We start from the raw sequence: 19,278 nt of genomic DNA, 5'->3' as shown, positions 1-19,278 counted from the left end.
CACTACATCATAAAATAGAAAGTTGGCATACGTTTCAAACTATCATCTGTTTATATTCGTTAATAACTTCGTTCTATAATTTCAGTGAACGCAGGCATTGCGCCTGAAGAAACTTCCTCCCCTTCCGGGCTTTTCCACAAGTTATCTGAATGCGCATACATCGTCTTCGCTATGTTGGGGGGGGGAAAAAAGACATCGCATACTCTTCCTGTCTGCGCAGTGCCGTCAGAATCGGGCGTCAAGGACAATATGACATTGAGAGCTTCAGTAAGAAAACAGAAACCCGTTAGTGGCACTTTTGGATGTGACCAGTGCGTAGCAGACAACGGCAAAGAAATAACTCTGCCAGCCGCGATTCGCATGCATGAAATTCCGAGCCGCATAGTTTGAGGCACATCCTCAGCAATTCTTGTTTTTTAGACCTTGCCTTTTTTTCCCCTTTGCTGAAATGAATATTCTAGTGACGTGGCGAAACCGAATTGCTTCAACAGCAGACGGGAAGATATCTCGCAGAATTGCACGGTCAGTTCTGTGCGACTGAGGACTGCGGAAACAAGCACACTTTTCGTTCTATTCTTGTGCCAGACGTCCCTTTAGAGATTTTACGTTTCATCAGGAGGGCCAATGTGTTCATGCGGCAGAAAAGAACGACGACAGGCGCATTCCTTTTCATAATGGAGTAAGGAGGTGAGTGTCATGCAAACGCGGCAGCAAAAGCAGCCTGTATTTATTTAAACTTACGAAACCTGCCACCCATCGTTTCAATTCTTCTTGCTGCGCTAGTTGGTTCGTCTTGTTCCGCGAAGACGCAACCAAGGGCGGAAGAAAGCTTCAAAAAGTGCCGGGGCCGAGACAACATTAGCATTCATGGTGTCGGAGAGGCGCAGATATTTGAAAGACGGGTGTAGAAGTGGACAAAAGGAGCTCGACCGTGTTGTCCACTTCTGCGCATTTCATTCGTCTGCACCATGAATATTGACCGATGGAGCCTAGCAATCAACCGTATGAAATCACGACAATCATTCCCTTATCATGCATGCACGTGTACGCTCCTTCTATTCGTCTTTTCTTTTCGAGGCAGCCAACGAGGCCCAGTTATCGTTAAGCCCGTAACCCAGTTGCCTGTATCTCTCTCGCGTCTTTTGTACGAATATAAATAACTACTTTATGCCCATTTATACATCATAATACGGGTTCCGTTATATCTTCGTTCACGCATTCCACAGAATGTCATTCCCTTAAGTAATGAATCTGCACACAAAAATGACCATCTTCAATATTAAAGCTGTACCATACGTTAATAGAAGCGCTGCTCGTGAAACCTATGAAATATAGCTTCGTTCTCTCGACTACAGCCAGCTGTAACACATCAGGCGTGGCGTGTCATTGTGATCTGCCCCGCCCTGTAAAGCTGAAACTCATGCCCTGAATGGTTCAGCACACACAGACGACAGGCCTCTATCTACAGCAGGCAGCCGTGGTTTCCCGCTATAGATTTTCGCAAACTATGCGTCCGATGAAGATCTTGGAGGCCGTACGGTATGCATGGCCGCCAAGATCCCTAGCTCGCGCTGCGTCAACGCTCTGGTGTGCCTGCAGGAACGATTATCCTACGATGGCGGGTGTGAATTTCTGATGAATGTTTTCCAGTCTGAGGAAAAGGAGTGATGAGGTTCGGTAGGAACTTAATCAATTTTAAATTTTAGTGTCACCTTCGTCTATTCGGTAAAGATTATTCTCAGCAAGGCCGTTATTTCCTTTAGGTGGTATTGGCCCTGTTATCCTTGACTACACCATGTGTTCAAGCTGGTTAAAGAATGATTGTATCGGAATGGTACAGGGATAAAATGAGGAAACAAGAATGAAACAATGAATTATACAAGAATGAAAGTGACGGCTGCTATTTTGTTGCTGTTTCTTTCGCCTTCAAAAGTGCCCGTCGTTCGCCTTTGCTTCATCCTACTGTTTGCCTCATATTCCACATTTTCAGCACTGCCTTGCACTTCTTCCTGACGTCATTTTTTTCTGAACTCGAGACAACCCTCACTGTCATAAAACTTATGAGCGAGAATTTGGGGGTGTAAACACAGAATGAAGAAAAGAAGAAAATAGAACATCTATGTAGACCTCTACCATCACCGCAATAATTTGCAATTACTACCTAGATAAATAGACGGCTACGACGAAACTCTCGCATTACGCATGCGAAGTTCATTAAAACGGTGAAAATATTAGTGTGATTAGTGGCACTCGGAAGGAGAGAGATTTCAAAAAGCTTCAAGTGAAAACTGTGAAGAACCATTTTGCTCATTTATACTTGTACACACGTGGCAGCTTATTTATGAAGGCTGTCCTTTTCTTTTTTTCTTTTTGCAGAATATATATAAATTTGCGAAATCGCCTGTGGCAAACAGCACAGTAATAATCCTTGAACTGTATTACTTAAAGAGCTGGGAATTACTTGCACGAGAAATGAAAATCCGTAATCGAATAATTAAAAAAACTTACTAATTGTCTTTGTTACTAATTACATTACGGCATATATCGCAATTGAATAATTGTGACCGTTTCGGGATGGGCGCCGTCAAATTTTTGATAAAAATGCACTGTTGCTCGATTTACTTTCCTTAAGAGAACGTCGCCTTATGCATTGAACACTACGGTAACTGGAACGCCAGTGTTTTACGAAGCCCACTTTGGAAAAGAATGTCGCGAAAATGGTGTCATCCTGAGAAGTCGTTTCAAGTGTATACGCCATGCGAAGTCGCCGGCTACAATTGGTAAATTGCAATATGTGCTGTACAGTGATTAGACCGAAACATAATTAGTACAGTTTTATTACTTAGTTTATTATGCATATTTATTTCTTGTGCACGTAATATGAGCGCTGTTAGCGTAATCCAGCTCAAGAACTAGAATTGTGCTATCCACTACAGGTGATTTTCTATTTCTGTTTACTCTAAGAAAAGCACGTAGATATAAAGCGATAAAGTATTTCATTGGCTTGCTATTTGACATTTATGTCGCAGGCTTCGCTTCGGCAAAATTATTTCAATTGTCGAAGCACGCGGTGGACTGGGCAAAAGAACCACCCTAATTGCCACGCAGTTCGCACTAAAGCCCTACTCGCGAATGGTGACACCTTCTTCTACCTGGGACCCTTGCCATTTTGGGAAGTGGCCACGCTACGATGTTTCTTTCTTTGCTTTCCGTCTGTTACCTCTCCACTGGCCCGAGGCTTTCTCGTGCACATTGGTGCGAGTGCCGTGAGCCAGTGCGTTGTTTAGTGCCACCGCTTCGCGAATGTTGGTGGGCCGTCGTCTCGAGCTTCGGTTTTCAGAGGGAAGCATCTCAACAGGGTGCCGCGGTTGTGATACTTTATTTCGTGTTATCTTTGTATATTTCACGTTGCATGTTCTCCACTTGAAAACGGTATTTCGTACTCGTCTTTCCTTCTTTTTCTTTCTTTTTCTTTTTTGCGGACGGGAAAAGGCTAGACCCTGCGACAGATTTCGACATTATTAGCTGTACGCTGTGAGATGACTAAAACGACAATTTAGGACTTGTGCATTGAGAAAAGCAGCTTCAATCGCTACTAGCTCTATATACAGGAGAAGAAGTAGCATGCGGGGCAACATCGAGACCAACCACTCAATCATTCAACTTTTCCTGTGCTCACAAAATACCAGATCGGCATTTTGGGTCAGAACGCTACGCAAATAGCTTGAAGTGGCCCCACAGTCCATACATAGCAATGCAAAGCAACCATGTGACCAAAAAATATGCTCCGTAAGCGACGAAAGTCCAAGCGTGCATCAAACATTCAAGCACGGAAATTTGAAAACGCTAATATTAAATGAAAAATGAACTATATTGCATATTGCAATTGCAATTGCAAAGAACTATTGCGATTCGAGCTACCTCGAACACTTCCAATCTAAATCAACTAAATAACACGTAACAGATTCGAAGCTTAGCTTCAGTGGTAAAGCATACCGGGACAAGGGACTCCTGCTTAGCTACGCAAAGGATATTAAATTTCTCACGCTTAACTACGCTGGATATAAGGGTCGCGGGTATTTTTTCTTTTCACCCGAAAGCACACGCGCATTGCGTATGGCAAACTTCCGCGAACTTTACTTGAAACTGCCAAGTTCAGGTCCACATAGTAACGAAGTATAAACTACAGCTAAGCGTGATGCAGTTTACCACGAAGTAGCAGGCAGTCTAAGCACCGGGGGAGCCAGCATATTACAGAGAAAGATAAAGGAAGCAATATCTAAGTCGAAAAGAGGATGCAGTTTAGGTTCTGCGAATGCAACGAATGACAATTAAGTCAAACGTGTCGTAATAATATAGGGCAGGAAGAGTTAAAAACACACGTTCAAATATTAATAAGCTCTATGTTTGAATTTCAACTGTCGTATGTGCGTCCTTACCGTTGCTATTTCTCTTTGCAACTCTAGTAGCCGCTTTCATTTTGCCGTCATTGCCTACAAGCGGCAGCGTTTATCGCTCTACTCTGACGTGTGCTAAATAGGGGTTCACGTGGAATCATTTCTTTCCTCGAGAACAACGGCGGTAAGTGGTTGTGTTGAGAGTGTGACATCTAAACTGCATGGTGTGTGTGTTTCTTATGTTTGGAACACTAGGTAACATCCCCTACCTAGTACCTGTAGCAGCCTTTTATGCGAAAGGCATTTACATATCTCACGTGATTTAGCACAGAACAGTCATATTTCTCTCTGTTTCGCTTGCTAAAATGTCAAAAGTGATGTTTATTCTTTTTATATTTTCAAGCGAAACCACACCATAAACAACAGTGTGCATATTTTCTTAACGTTTGGCCAATAAGCGTCTTCTATGTCTGCTAGCATGCTCTCAACTGCAAAATGGTTCTGTTCACTTGCCCAAATTAGATACCCGCACTGTGGACACAATGCAACCGTAAAGTTTCTTCAAATCCCCATTCAAATTATTACTACTATACTATTTTCACTTTTCGGTCGCTAGCTGACACCTTTAATTCATTCCCACCTACGATTCGCTAGCGTATAGCTTGTTCTGTTGCACCATGGGAAGTTCTTGGCGCGTGAGGGCGCGGTTCTCTGCACAATATTGTGTATGTAAACTCTAGCTGCTCGATCTACTAGGTCTGAACCAAGTAATACTTACTCTGTATCACATAACAGTCTTCATAGAAAGCGAGTTGACATGCTAGTTGACTGCAAATATATGCAAATATATATATATATATATATATATATATATATATATATATATATATATATATATATATATATATATATATATATATATATATATATATATATATATATATATATGACATGTCAGGTGCATTTCCCACCGTTTCGCACACACAACATCCTACCGTAGGGGAAGAAATCGCGGGCGTACGTTGCCTGAGAGGAGCAGCCTTCGGATTATGATCGGATTATGATCTTTCGGAACACTTGAAATCACTGCGAGCAAGCCTGCGAACGAAGTCAGTTTTCCTCCAGTTTTGTTTTCGCCTTACAGTCTAACGTAATACTTCCTCCCCGATAGGCCTTCATCAAGCATGCCGAGTGTTGTGCCGCGTTGATAATGCTTCGTTTCGTACTACATAGCGTGCAATGATCTGACGCTTGCCACGGCGTTTCGCGGCGGCTGCGTTCGTCATTGATATATCGTGTCGGTCATTAATCCACCGGCGCTCGTCTGTAGACGCAAGTCAACAACCCGGGCTGATTGTTGGCAACAATCGGACCCGGCTTTACCCAGCCGTCATCCGCCCCGTCACCGTCACGGCACTGATTTCCGTCAAGGAAGAGAGAGTTTTATGCCTTACTTTTTTTTTCTTTATTTATTTTTTTCTTTGGGAAAAACGCTGAGAGCATCGGCCTATTTCGCTGGGATCCCGCTTTTAAGGAAAAAGCGGCAAGGAAGCGCTCTCCCCCGGTGACAATCAATGCCGTGACGGTGACGAGACGGGACGCATGGGTGAATCAGGCCTAACCTTATACACTTACGTGCCCAAACGTCGGCACACTCGTGTTGTTGTGCTTCGCCATGGTCGCCGAACGCAGGACCTTGTCCTCGGCTGCCGAATGCCATCCGCGGTGGCCAACGTTTTTAGTCGAACGACTGTAGAAGAAGACATTGCGCTTACATCTGCTTTTTTCTCGTTCGAATTTCAAAACTACGTCGCGAAGGCACTTTAAACAATAGTTATGAAGTCTTACCTACTGAAACCATGATTTCATTATTCGGCACGCCGTAGTAAGGCACTCCGGATTATTCTTGACCGCCGGGGTTTCCTTAACGTGCACCCAATGCACGGTACACGGGCGTCTTTATTTTTATGTTTTCATTTTTTTTTTCATTTCACCGTCATCGATATGCTGCCGCTGTGGGCGGGATTCGATCCTGAACCCTAAACTTCAGTAGCGCAACAGCCACTACATCACCACGGCGGGTACAAACGCAATTTAGAAGATGTCAAATTCGTCATGCCGTCTAAACCGGAGAACTAAATATTGAGTGCGTAGTTGTTCTTTAAAGCAGATAAGTATACACAAAAAGCATTCCTACCGTGATAACACATAATGATTGATTGAGCTCTGGATACAGACGCTCCAGTGCCGAAACTGTGGCAGAAATACGCTGGAAATAGGGCTAAATTACGTTTCGTGTGGTTGCTGGTTAATGCTGTCCCGATCCCGATATTACGCCTATAGGCGACGACGCGAGGCGAACAAGCCGAGCGGAAAGAAACGCCCGAATGCGCCGAAATCGCCGCGTGGCCGCGATGCAGTTGGCGGGCTGCAGGCAATAAGGAAGAATGACGAGAACGGCCGATCGGAGCAGCTCAGGCGACGTTGCACGCTATGTGTACGACACGGAGTGTTAGGCGTGTCTGGCGTGGTGTGGACACTAACACGGTGGCCCTGACCGCCAGAGACCTGAAGCTGGACAACGTGCTGCTGGACCGGAATGGCCACGTGAAGATCGCCGACTTTGGCATGTGCAAGTGCGGACTGGCGGACGCCGAGAAGACGTCCACCTTCTGCGGGACGCCCGACTACATCGCGCCCGAGGTGAGAGTGCCTGACGCCTGACTCCGATTTGCGGTAGCAGTAGTAGTGGTACAGACTCTGTATTTTAGTGTAAGCATATCCGCTCTTGGGATTTGCCAAGAATCTGGTACTGCAAGAACGAGTTATCGTTATGTAACGTCAGTGTAACTGATATGGAATACAAGTTGAGCACATAGCTAGCCTTCAGTCGAGAGAAAGAAAAGGAGGGAAATAAAATGAAAAAAAAAAGCAAAGCGAGAAAGGCTAACTTAACAAGGTGACGGCACGATGTCTAAGAGAAATTTTCGAAGAAGAAACCATTCCCGTCGCTGCGCCTGGAAGTGGAAGTACTGGAGGAAATCGGAGCAACAATGGTAAATCAAGTTCACATCAACATAGCCATGTTCCGAAAGTCTTTTTTATATATTATTCAAACTCGTCGTGGAGAATGGAAATAATTATCTGTGGTTTCGACTTCAACGACAAAAGACCATTGCGATAAGGGTGCCAGGTCATCCCTATGTAAATGAGACATGGTGCGATGGGCGTGAACTCCTGAAATTAACTTCAGATCTCTGCGTTTGGCAAAATTCCCTCCTTCAGATATCTAATCTGTCTCCCTGAAAGGCTTCCTTCTATACTCCAGCAAACTGCGGTCGCACAACAAAACGGATTTTACTTTGCTGATAGCAACTCTTGCCTAAGAAGTCATTAGTTGGCCGCTGAATGAGGATATTTATGATCACTTGACAAAAATGATATTTGCAAACTACGAAACCGAGAAAACGTGAGAAAGTCTGTGCCGGAACTTAATGCTAGCTGTCTACCGAAGAGCACCAGACAAATACGAAGGTGCGGAAAGGAAATCACAAACATAGGATATAGTATAATTTACATTCTGAACAATTGTTTAGGGGAATGCAACGACGCTGTGCATCTTTTCGAACTGGTTACACACGAAGTTTCCGCACTGTCATTGCGGTGCGCCATGTCGTTCATGGACAAACAGTTATTAGATTATCAGCTTCCTTGAATGTTGCCTCAATTTAGTGTACATAGCGGTCACGTGCGATCCTTCTAAACAATTTCAATTCATAAATTATTCCCGTACAAATCTTGAAACATTGTTATAATACTAAATTAGGAACTGCTTTCGACGTGCACTCTTGGGCCTTTTATTACTTGGTCACATCTTTACTTTCACTCAGGCAAATGGCATTATTTCTTGCCGTGCAGAAACGCATGCATCCTAATGTCATTAGACGTATCGAATGTCGTTAGACAGAAGTGATACTACATTTTTCCGAGTAGCGGGGTTATACTAGTCCCACATAGGCGCAGCGTTAGCCAGCTCAACCTGTTATGCAGTCAGTCACTGTATAGGTCATTACCTCTACTGGACAGGACAGCCAACATGTGGGCTGGTCCACCTATTCGATCGCACGACCACCACCTGCTGCTGGTAAATTAATGCGGCCAAAATAATCATGTTCTAATACAACGCCTCGCTTTCTACATAACAGGGCTACTCGTTCATAAGCCAGTAACTAACGACTAGTTTAGGTAATTTTTTTTCGTTCTCAAATGTAAGCCTTAGAGGACTTAGACAACGGTGAATTGGAAAGAAACACAAATTTTATGGTAGCTCTCGTCAAGAACAGAGGGGAAAAAATAAACGGGAGAAGAGAGTGAGATTTATTTATTTATTTATTTATTTGTGCATACATACATCCATCCATCCATCCATACATACATACATACATACATACATACATACATACACACATACGCACGTACGTACATACATACATACATACATACATACATACATACATACATACATACATACATACATACATACATACATACATACATACATACATACATACATACATACATACATACATACATACATACTGTCAATCTCAAGGATTATAACTGGAGGGCAAAAAGACAAAGCAATTTAGTACAAGGCAAAGAATAAAACATTATACAGTCAAAGGTCGCCCAATTTACGGCTGTAACGCATACAACAAACTGCAAAAGTAAGCTGCGCAGAGTACATTGTATTGGCTCTTGACTTAGATGAGAACAAAGGCAACAGCATAACACTGTTTTAAAATTGCAAGGCTAGTAAATCGCTTTCAATTGTTTTAGAGAAACGGCCTAAAGATGTGCCACTGGGGATGAAGGGGGTCAGGTTATTTCATTCTCTGATCGCCAGGGGGACAAACCAGAATTTGAGGCCATCTGTGTGGAATTTGTAGGAAGCAAGGGTACGGCATTGTGTAACGTGATGCGGTCATCATGAGAATCGACTTCTTTGTACAGAATGCAGTCCTCTGCTAAGAATCTGCATCTGAAATTAACATACGAAATCAGATCTGTCACAAAACATAAAAATAATACTGGCGCCAAGAAGCCACCCTGCGGTACACCAGAGGTCACCGGTTGAACTAAGGATTTCACATGATCGAGTTCTACGAATTGCGATCTGTCGGTGAGGAAGTCAGTGATCCAGTCAAGAATTTGCCCCTTGCCCAGGATAAATTTAAGTTTCAGAATAAGTTGTTTGTTATGCGACACCCAATCAAAAGCTTTATAAAAAGCCAGCAGAACGAGGTCGATTTCTTCTTGATAATCGATGCTTGAGGACACATCATGGACCAATTCCATAAGGTAGGTTATCGTAGACATGCCTTGGCGGAAACTGTGTTGAAAATGAGATTAAATTTTGTATTCTTCAAGGTTATTCGTTATGTGCTTTAGGATTACGTGTTGGAGCACTTTACCAACTGTACAAGTTAATGACACCCGTCTATAACTGGAAGATTCGCTCTTATTTCCGGACTTATATAAAGGTATTAGTTTTACTGTTTTCCAATCTTGTGCGACAGTGAGCAACGGCAATAATCGATTAAAGAGCAAGCACAGGTACTTTGATATCTACTCGGCATATCTCTTTAAAAACGCATTAGGTATGTTATCCGTTCCGGAGCCTCTTTTTCCATCCAAGTTCGAAAGTAGATTAAACACTCCTGCTTCTGAAACAACTATTGGTTTGATACAATTTTCCTCCCTAATTTCTTATGAGCTGCTTTCCGTCATTAGTGGTGAAAATAGATTGAAAGTAGCTATTTATTGTCTTTGCAGAATTACCATTTCTTTCACGCATTTTTTGGGCTGTTTTTTTGACCTTGGGATTCGTATACTGCCAAAAGTTTGTACGGGAACTTTTTATGAATTTCGGTGGGGTTTTCCTGAAATAAATAGACTTGGCTGCCTTTATTTTAAGAGAGAGAGAGAGAGAGACAGAGTGAGAAATTTATTTACAGAAAGGCAGAGAGGTCGGCCTGAGCTATAACTTGCTCTGGCCTGCTACGTTACACTGTGGAAGAGGAAGGGGGAGGGAAAGGGCTGATGAATGATGATGGTATAAGGAAGAGATGCGTGTATACAAAATCACAGAGTTATGGCATCTCCAAAGCCGTGCGTCCAGCCCAGTGGCTTGGAGAAAAGCTATAGCGGCACTTCTTACTAGGGCTGCGCTGTTTGCATTAGGCCAAGGACCTAAAAGAAACTCGTCTGATAGCGGTCTCTTATGGATCGTTGCAATGGAAGAGACAAGTTGCTGTCATTCTTGCGCGTACGCGGGACACGTACAAAATATATGCTCAAGCGTTTCTGGCACCTCACAGTATTCACAGTTTGGGCTAGTATCACTGGCACCTATCCGATGTGTATGACGGTTGGTGAATCCTACACCAAGGCGAATCCGGCGCACCATGCTCGTGTGGCTTCTTTTGAACTTGTGAGGCATACGAAATTTCATTTCTTGGTCCCATTTGTGTAATCGCTTGTGTCGTCGATTTGGTTGGGTCCAGTGTTCCAACGTACGGTTGCGTATTACACGACGAAGTAGGGCGTTTGTGTCTGTTCGTGAGAACGGAATGCGTACTTCACAAGCATTATCTAAAGCAGTTTTCGCTTCAGCGTCTGCCTGTTTGTTCCCGATCACGCCACAGTGTGAGGGTATTCAATGAAAGGGGACATTGTGGCCATTTCTAGTTGCGTGTTCGAGACGCTCTGTAATTTCTATAGCCATGGAATAACACGGGCCCTGTCTGAGGACACAGTCAATCGTTTGAAGAGCTGGCTTGCAATCGTAGAATATCGTCCATGCGTGAGGACGCCCCTCAGAGAGAAATCGAAGTGCCTCCCGGATAGCAACAAGTTCTGCGGTAGTTGATGTTGAGCTATGGTCTAGTTTAAACCTTCGAGCGATAATCATATGTGGAAGGACAAAGGCTGCAGTGGAGACAATAGGTGTGACAGAGCCATCGGTATACACGTGTACAGTATCTCCGTACTCTGCAGAAATGTGCAACAGGGTCAGTTGCCTGAGGCAAATAGATGCAACGAATGACTTTTTAGTAATTCCAGGGATCTGCAATGTAACTACAGGTTTAGGCAGAACCCACGGGGATATTTTTGGAATACAGGAGGGAGAAATTCCTGACGGCAGAACACTCTGATGGCGCGATATAGTCCTTGAAAAGCTAGACCCTGGGTGGGTGGCAGGGAGCGATGACAGAGGATGGTGCATGTGTCGGGTCAACACGCGAAGGTACGTACATTCGAAGAGGCTCGCAGAGCAAGTATACCCCAATAGGACAAGCACGAGCTTCCGCTATTGTTTCATTGGTTGACGTGCATCGTGGGAGGCCCAAACATGTGCGCAATGCTTGAGCTTGAATGCTCTCCAGCGCGCGCACACAGCTGAGTCCCATGCTTGAGAGCTCCGGAATGCTGTACCGTATATACCCTACGATTAGTGCTTGGTACAATTGGAGTAGTGACGACTCCGAGGGGCCCCATCTTGTTCCTGCAATGACGCGAAGGACGGGAACAAAACTCTTCAGCTTTGGCTTCAGTGCGGCGACGTGTCTTGACCAAGATAATCCCCGGTCTATGACTAAGCCAAGGAATCTGTGGTGTGTAACCGTAGGTGTTGCTACTCCGTTAACGATTATCGGATATCTGGTCATTTATTTTCGCGTGAATGTAATCACGGGACATTTTTCTGTTGATAGTTGGAGGCCTTGACGCCGCAGATACTTAGTTGTGATTGTCCCTCCACGTTGAAGCTTAGCACGCATTTGGGGACGGGTGGCTCCAGATGCCCATATGCATATGTCGTCCGCATTATGTGCTAATCTTCACCGTGCTAGGAAGTTCAGATGCAAGGCCAATCAATGCAACATTGAAAAGAGTTGGACTCAGAACTCCCCCTTGTGGAACGCCTCGATGTATATGGTACTGTCCGATGTCGCCATCACTTGTCGACATATACACCGTGCGGCCACTGAGGTAGCTAACAATCCATGCATATAGCTGGCCACCGACGTCCAAATCTTCCAGTGAATCAAGGATTGCATAATGGAGTACATTGTCGTATGCAGCCTTAATATCCAGAAAAACAGCTCCAACTAACCGACGGCGACTTCTTTCTTGTTCAACAGTGGACACCAAGTCGATAACACCGTCAATGGAAGAACGGCCTCTTCTAAATCCGTGCATAAAATCAGGAAAGCAATTATTTTTCTCTAGAAACCATTCCAGCCTTGACAAGACCATTCTTTCCATTAATTTGCCGACGCAACTGGCTAAGGCAATCGGTCTGTAAGAGGAAAGCTCGTTAGCGCACTTCCCCGGTTTAAGCAGCGCTACAACGCGACTGCATTTCCAACAATCTGGAACATTTCCTGTCTCCCGCGTCGTATTATAAAAAGAAAGAAGAAGACGTTGTGATTCTGTGCCAAGATGGCAGAGTGCAGCGTACGTGATTCCGTCTGGTCCTGGTACCGATGAGCGTCGAGAAACCGAAAGCGCAGCGTCAAGTTCTTGCATCGTAAACGGTACTTCGAGTCGTTCATCAGGTGATGGGTGCGCGATGGTGACAAGGGATGAAGTAACTGCATTAGATGCGTCCACAATGAGTTTACAGTAGTCCTCTGCTACCTCCAATTCGGCCCGGCGTTGATGTAGAGCCACCGCACGGAATGGGTGTCTTTGTTGTGGAGTTGCCTGGAGACTTCGTATGACCCGCCAGATCTTAGATAGAGGCTGTCTTGGATCTAGGGATCCCCAGAATGTCCTCCAACGCTGTCTGTCAAGCTTCTCCAGATGTCGAAGAACATGTCGTTGAGCTCGGCGACTGCTCGAAAGATCTGACGGTGACTTTATTCTGTATCGCCGTTCCGCGCTGCGACGGATTGCACAAAGGGCCTCATACTGTATGTCGACCGATGATCTGTGCCTCGGTATGCTGACTTCTCTGGTTTTGCCCCCCAGGGTAGAGGCAATGATGTCCTCTATTTCGGATGAAGATGACATACTCTGACAGGCGGTGTCGACAGAGGTCTTAAATAAAATCCAGTCTGTTTGACGAATTCAACGTGAGGCTGAACGGCGAAACCAGCTAAAGTGAACGTAAGTGGGGAGATGGTCACTACCATGAGCCTCTAGATCCGTCGAGCAGCATGCTGAAGACAGAACGCTCCTTGATACAAGCGTTAGGTCAAGACAACTGCTGTAAGACGTGCCACGAATAAATGTAGGATACCCGTCATAGAGCACATGTAGTCCCTGACTACACATGAAGTCGGCCAAATATTTGCCATGAAAATCCATCGAAGTGCTACCCCACAGCAGATGCCGCGAGCTAAAGTCACCAATAACAATATGAGGACCTTGCGATGCTTGCAGCAGAGACATCAGGTGCTAGCAATCGATCCTCGCTTTTGGGTGGATGTACCCTCCAATCACTGTAACCGTGCGACATGTGTTTTATGGTAAGGCATGCGTAATCATTAGTAGTATGCGATGGGACGTCATGCCTGAAATACACCAGATCGTGACGTATACAAACTAACACTTTTCTTGAGGCTTGGTCGTTACGAAACCACATCTGAACATATCCAGAAATACGGAAAGAAGAATCCATATTAGGTTCACAGATAATAATAACTGGAAATTGGTAGTTAAATACCCGCTGTCGGAAATCCGACCACGTAGACCTCGAGTATTCTATTGCATAAGAAACGATTGACGCATCCGTTCTTCAAACATCATCGCCATGCTTGCTTAGTGAAGAACCACTAGCAGTGGTCCCAACACTTCAAGTAGCTGCACGGCAGCCTTGGCAGCCGGGGTATTTAGGCCGGAAAGAATGCTGCGCATGGAGCCCATCAGACTTTTCAACGTTCTCGTGACGTCAATGTTATCCATCTTTTCATTTGCTTCAGTGCATGTAGAAGCGGTGCATAAGGGCGTTCCCGCAGGCCTTGATGGTAACGAGGGCCACTGAGTCTCCGACGTGTTTGGGGCCGATGATGAGTCATCTTGTACTTTCGTAGCATACAAAGGTTTTGAGGCACGTGCCTCTTCATTCCTGAGACGAGGAGGGAGTGGATGCTGCACTTGAGCTGGTTTTCCTTCTACGCGAGGAAAGCTGCGGTCCCGTTGATGTCGGCGTCGTGAACGGCGTCTGCGGTGGCGGATAGCCCTTGCCGCTTCCCTGTGCGTGGAGTTGACTCCACCCATCTTCTTCAGAATACCCATTTCCTTCCTGATCATTGGGCGCTCTTTTGGCGTTGTGTCGTGGGCACCCAAACAATTCGAACACTTCGCAGCAACGTTGCAATTGTTGTCTCCGTGAGGTCCACCACATCGTTTGCATGTAACTGCACCCTTGCAAACTGCACTGACATGCTCAAGTTTCATACACTTGTGACATTGTAAAAGCCTCGGCGCGTAAGGACGTACCGGATGCCTCACATATCCAACCTTGACGTGTGTTGGCAAAGTTTCCGACTGGAACACTAATTTCACACTTCGGGATCGTCCAAAACGGTTCAAGCTGAGCACAGGAGCCGACGACGATAGTAGTTTCGCCAGGTCAGTGTCTGTAATATCAATGTCCACGTCGTAGATGACGCCTGTCGTCGCTTCCTTGCCGTATGTGGGGAATGCGCGAACAGGGATGCTTCCCAACTGAGTGACGTTTTTCAGTGTCTCCAGTATTGTCGGTGTATTGACTTCCACCGAGAGGACGTTCTTTCGAGCGTTTATACGTATTTCTTCTATTTGACCATGGACAGTTCTTTCGAAGTATTCCGACAGGCTCTGCCTGTTCAGTGAGTTGAGGTTGTCTGTTGTCGTTGTTGGTACGTATGCAATAGTGTATGACTGCTTGCCATTCTCGTCGCCTGGCGACTGGTCGGTGATGTTTGGTGGCGACTGGTCGGTGATGCCGACTGGTCGGCATTTCTATGTTAACTGTGGAGTCGGAGGCTATTTCTGGAAATGACGGGAATTCGTGGAACGGTAAGTCAAGAATTGTGACATCATCAGCTTTGCTAAGTTCTGGAAATGTTTCTTCTGCGCGAGTAGGCATTACGCTGTCACTTATCGGTACTATACAATGAGCTATTTTATGATCTGATACGCCATCCAGTATTTCTATCCTTGCACAACGTGTCGGGAAGTTATCAGTGAGAAATAATAAATCAACCGCACTCTAGCTGTGTCCCCGTAAACGTGTAGGCTGCGCCACCATTTGCGCAAAGTTAAAGGAAAGCATTAGGTCGAAAACAATTTCTGAGCTGGCGCTATGGTACTGCATCGAGTCCCCGTTGAAATCCGGCAGATCAAAATCTCTGACTAGAATAACTCTGGCACCAGATACGTGATGCCGCATATACATGTACAGTGCATCCATACAATCAGGGCTCGACGAAAGGGCACGGTACGCACACTCAAGTACGGCAACGTAATTGTGAACTGTCATTTACAGAACACCGCCTCTACACCGTCTACAACAGGTAGTAATATGAAAGGCATCTTATTTTTATGAAGATAACCACACGGCCGCCGCGTGTTTGTCTATCCTTGCACATGATCGTATACTTGGGGGGTGTTAGCTTAGCATCTTTAACATCGCTTGTTAGCGAAGTTTCAGTAATGGCCAAAAAATCGACTTTAAGGCAGATAAGTAGCTATTCTAAAGCATCTCATTTGTTCATAATACTGCGCGCATTTACGTCTGCAGAAGTTATTTCGTGGAATGGCTCGGTCGAGGAGGCCTTAATTCCCGAGGTTCGGATTGAGGGTTTCTTGTTGCGTTTTTTGAGGACATTTCTGGTGTTGGTGTCAAGAAATGAAAAACCACACGCTCGTGGTCATGTGCATTAGCTGATAATGCGTCTGATTTAGATGGCTGATGTGAAAAAACAGGAGGGTGAACGTTCGAGTGGCGTCAAGTGGCATTGGACCTTGGAAGCTGTGTAACGCTGTTAGAGTCTGTGCTCTCCATGTAAACGTCATCGTTAATGAACAACTTATTTAAAACGAGCCGAACACGGTCACCGCCCTTCCTTAAACTCTTAGCAAATTGCGGCAGTTTACGCCTTTTGTCACGTACGGCCTCAGAGTAGTTCAGTGCGACGCTTAATGTTGTGTTCTTCAATTTGTAGCCCTTGCTCAGTAGCCCTTGCTCTTGCTCAGTAGCCTTCGCCTGTAGCCCTTCCTCAAGTTAGACAGTGTATAGACCAACTGGTTACCCTCCTGGGCTAATGGAGTAAACGAAATAAATATTGATAGCAGGATATTTTAATGATACTTATCTCGCCATCCTGTCTTCCTTTATGAACGCACTCAATTGAAACGACTCGAGCTATTTTTCGTCCAGCCTCACGCTACGATCGTTAGTACGGTCTCGTTGACTCAGCACCCAAGAGGCTATCTTTCAGCTTTCGTGAATATATATATGTTTTCTACCATGCTTAGTGCTCGTTACAAGGCTTAAAACGACGACACTGATGCATGCTACGCATGAGATGCCTGTCAAAACTAGTCCTCTGTCCGTTTGTGCATTTGTTGTCACGTGTGCTCATTTCTGCATGAGGATACATAAGTCGAGCGATCGAAATGTGTCCACCAGCTTGTGCAACGCTCGACTCTCTTCGACTGCCCAGAGGTAAGGCCGGACAACAACGACGAACCAAGACAACAATGATTGTAGTTTTTATTGCGATAACAATTATATCGACACTACAGGCCCATTTCTACTGTCGCCGTCGGTGTGATGCTTCATACAAAGTCCAAGGCCGATAACACCGTTGCTGCGCACGCCGTATCTTGAAAGCGATACCTTTGTGCATATGTTATCGCCGCTCAGTACACATTAAAGCGATAGACAGAACGAAGGTGACTTCGCTCACTGCTGCTGCCGCGCTTGCTCACACCAGCATTTTGACTGCAAGTGTCCGCGGTCATCGAGTGCGATGTGTCATGTTTGCCTGTGCGCACTGGCACCATGCTTGTAAATTCAGTTAGTAAGCGAATGTTTCCAACTTTATACTACCGATAAAACTACTATCCTTACTTCGCATAGCTGTACACTATTGCTATGTCGCCATCGATGCTTCGCCTTTGGGGCGATACTGAGACATCTTTAGCCATCAGTTTAAAGTAGGCCACAATCGATTGACAGAAAGTGACGTAAAAAGGTGTGCAGCCTTTACTAGTTACGTAACATATTGCAAGCACAGCTCAGCGCTGCAGAAGAGCTGCTTTGTATCTGCCTGCTTCATTTACTTGCCTTCATTTGGTGCACCAACCGTTCCTCAGGATAGCAGGCATGCCTATAATTATCTCCAGGTGGAAAGCATGTATCCTCGTATTGCATCGTGCACAGTCAGAGCTACACGCCGCTCCCAAATAGCAATGATACGTATACCACGGTATCCAAACTAGGTCAAAACAAAATTGCTGCAGGCTTGCGCCTCTGTTTCTCACGTTTGCTATTGATAATTAGCATACTATTTGACAATGAAGCACACATCTCGGTCCAAGATTTTCTCATTTTTGTTGACCCAGATGCCATCACAGAAGAGTGAACGCGCAAGCGTACGCGCGGCGCAAAAAATTTTTATTCATTGATTTTAGCTTTATTCATAGCAATACAGGAGCTATGAGGACCACCGTAATAAGGGTTTTTTTCAGGCACGTACCCAGGATTTTTTTTCGGGGGGGGGCCCACCACCTCCACCACCACCACTTCTCTTGGTACCCATTCTGTAACCCTAATGGTCCAACGGTTATATAACCGGCGCATTACATGACCTGCCCAGCTACATTTTTTTTTCCTCTTGATGTCTATTAGAATATCGTCTATACCCGTTCGCTCTCTGATCCAAACCGCTCTCTTTCTCTCCTAACGTTATGCTTAGCAATCTTCGTTCGATCGCTCCTTGCGCGGTCCTTAACTTGCTCTCAAGTCTCTGCCCCATATGTCAGCACTGGCAAAATGCACTGATTGCACACCTTACTTTTCAATAATAATGGTAAGCTTCCAGTCAGGAGCTGGCAATGTCTGCCGTATGCGATCCAACCTATTTTTATTCTTCTGTGAATTTCCTTCTCATGATCAGGGTTCCCTGTGATTAATTGACCTAGGTAAACGTACTCCTTCACAGTCTCTAGTGGCCGACTGGCGATCCTGATCTCTTGTTCCTTTGCCCGGCTATTTATCATTATCTTCATCTTCTGCATATTAATATTCTACCCCACTCTTACACTCTATCTGTTAAGGTCTCCAATCATTTGTTGTAACTCGTCTGCATTGTTGTTGAATAGAACAATGTCATCGGCAAACCGAAGGTTGCTGAGATATTTGCCGTCGATCTTTACTCCTAAGCCTTCCCAGTTTAATAGCTTGAATTATTCTAAGCACGCAGTGAATAGCTTTGGAGAAATTGTGTCTCCCTGTCTGACCCCTTCCTCTATAGGTATCACCCTGCTTTTCTTGCGTAGAATTAAGGTAGCTGTAGAACCTCTGTAGATATTCTTACGCGAAGGGCGTGTCAGTAAGACGAGAAACTATTTACAGATTATATTTACAACAACGGTTGCAGCGTTGACTGGTTAGATTCACAGCGCGAGCCCAGTTCGTTCTTCCTCCTGTTTTCTGGAGTGATGGCGCCTACGCGCCTCGTTCAAACAAACAAGCACCACACGCATGTAGCAATATTTTCCAAGCTTTTTACGTAAGCGTTCTGTACTCCTTGATTACGTAGTGCCTCTACGATTGCTGGTATCTCTACTGAATCAAATGCCTTTTCGTAATATATATAAG

At 45.0% G+C, this 19,278-nt stretch overlaps 1 protein-coding gene across 3 annotated transcripts in view; it reads left to right on the top strand.

Annotated features, from left to right (window-relative positions):
* The window catches only part of LOC126529608 (putative protein kinase C delta type homolog), a 647,502-nt gene that overhangs the window by 579,283 nt on the left and 48,941 nt on the right, over positions 1-19,278 (top strand). For all 3 annotated transcript variants that reach the window (XM_055069906.1, XM_050177127.2, XM_050177123.3), the window contains one exon: positions 6,962-7,100. In XM_055069906.1, the coding sequence (XP_054925881.1) occupies positions 6,962-7,100 (139 nt within the window). The remainder of the gene's footprint in view (positions 1-6,961; positions 7,101-19,278) is intronic.

The sequence above is a fragment of the Dermacentor andersoni genome, chromosome 9 (assembly GCF_023375885.2).
Source record: "Dermacentor andersoni chromosome 9, qqDerAnde1_hic_scaffold, whole genome shotgun sequence".
Lineage (NCBI taxonomy): Eukaryota > Metazoa > Arthropoda > Arachnida > Ixodida > Ixodidae > Dermacentor > Dermacentor andersoni.
Note: the sequence above shows the minus strand (reverse complement) of the source record. Positions and strands in the feature narration are given on the sequence as shown.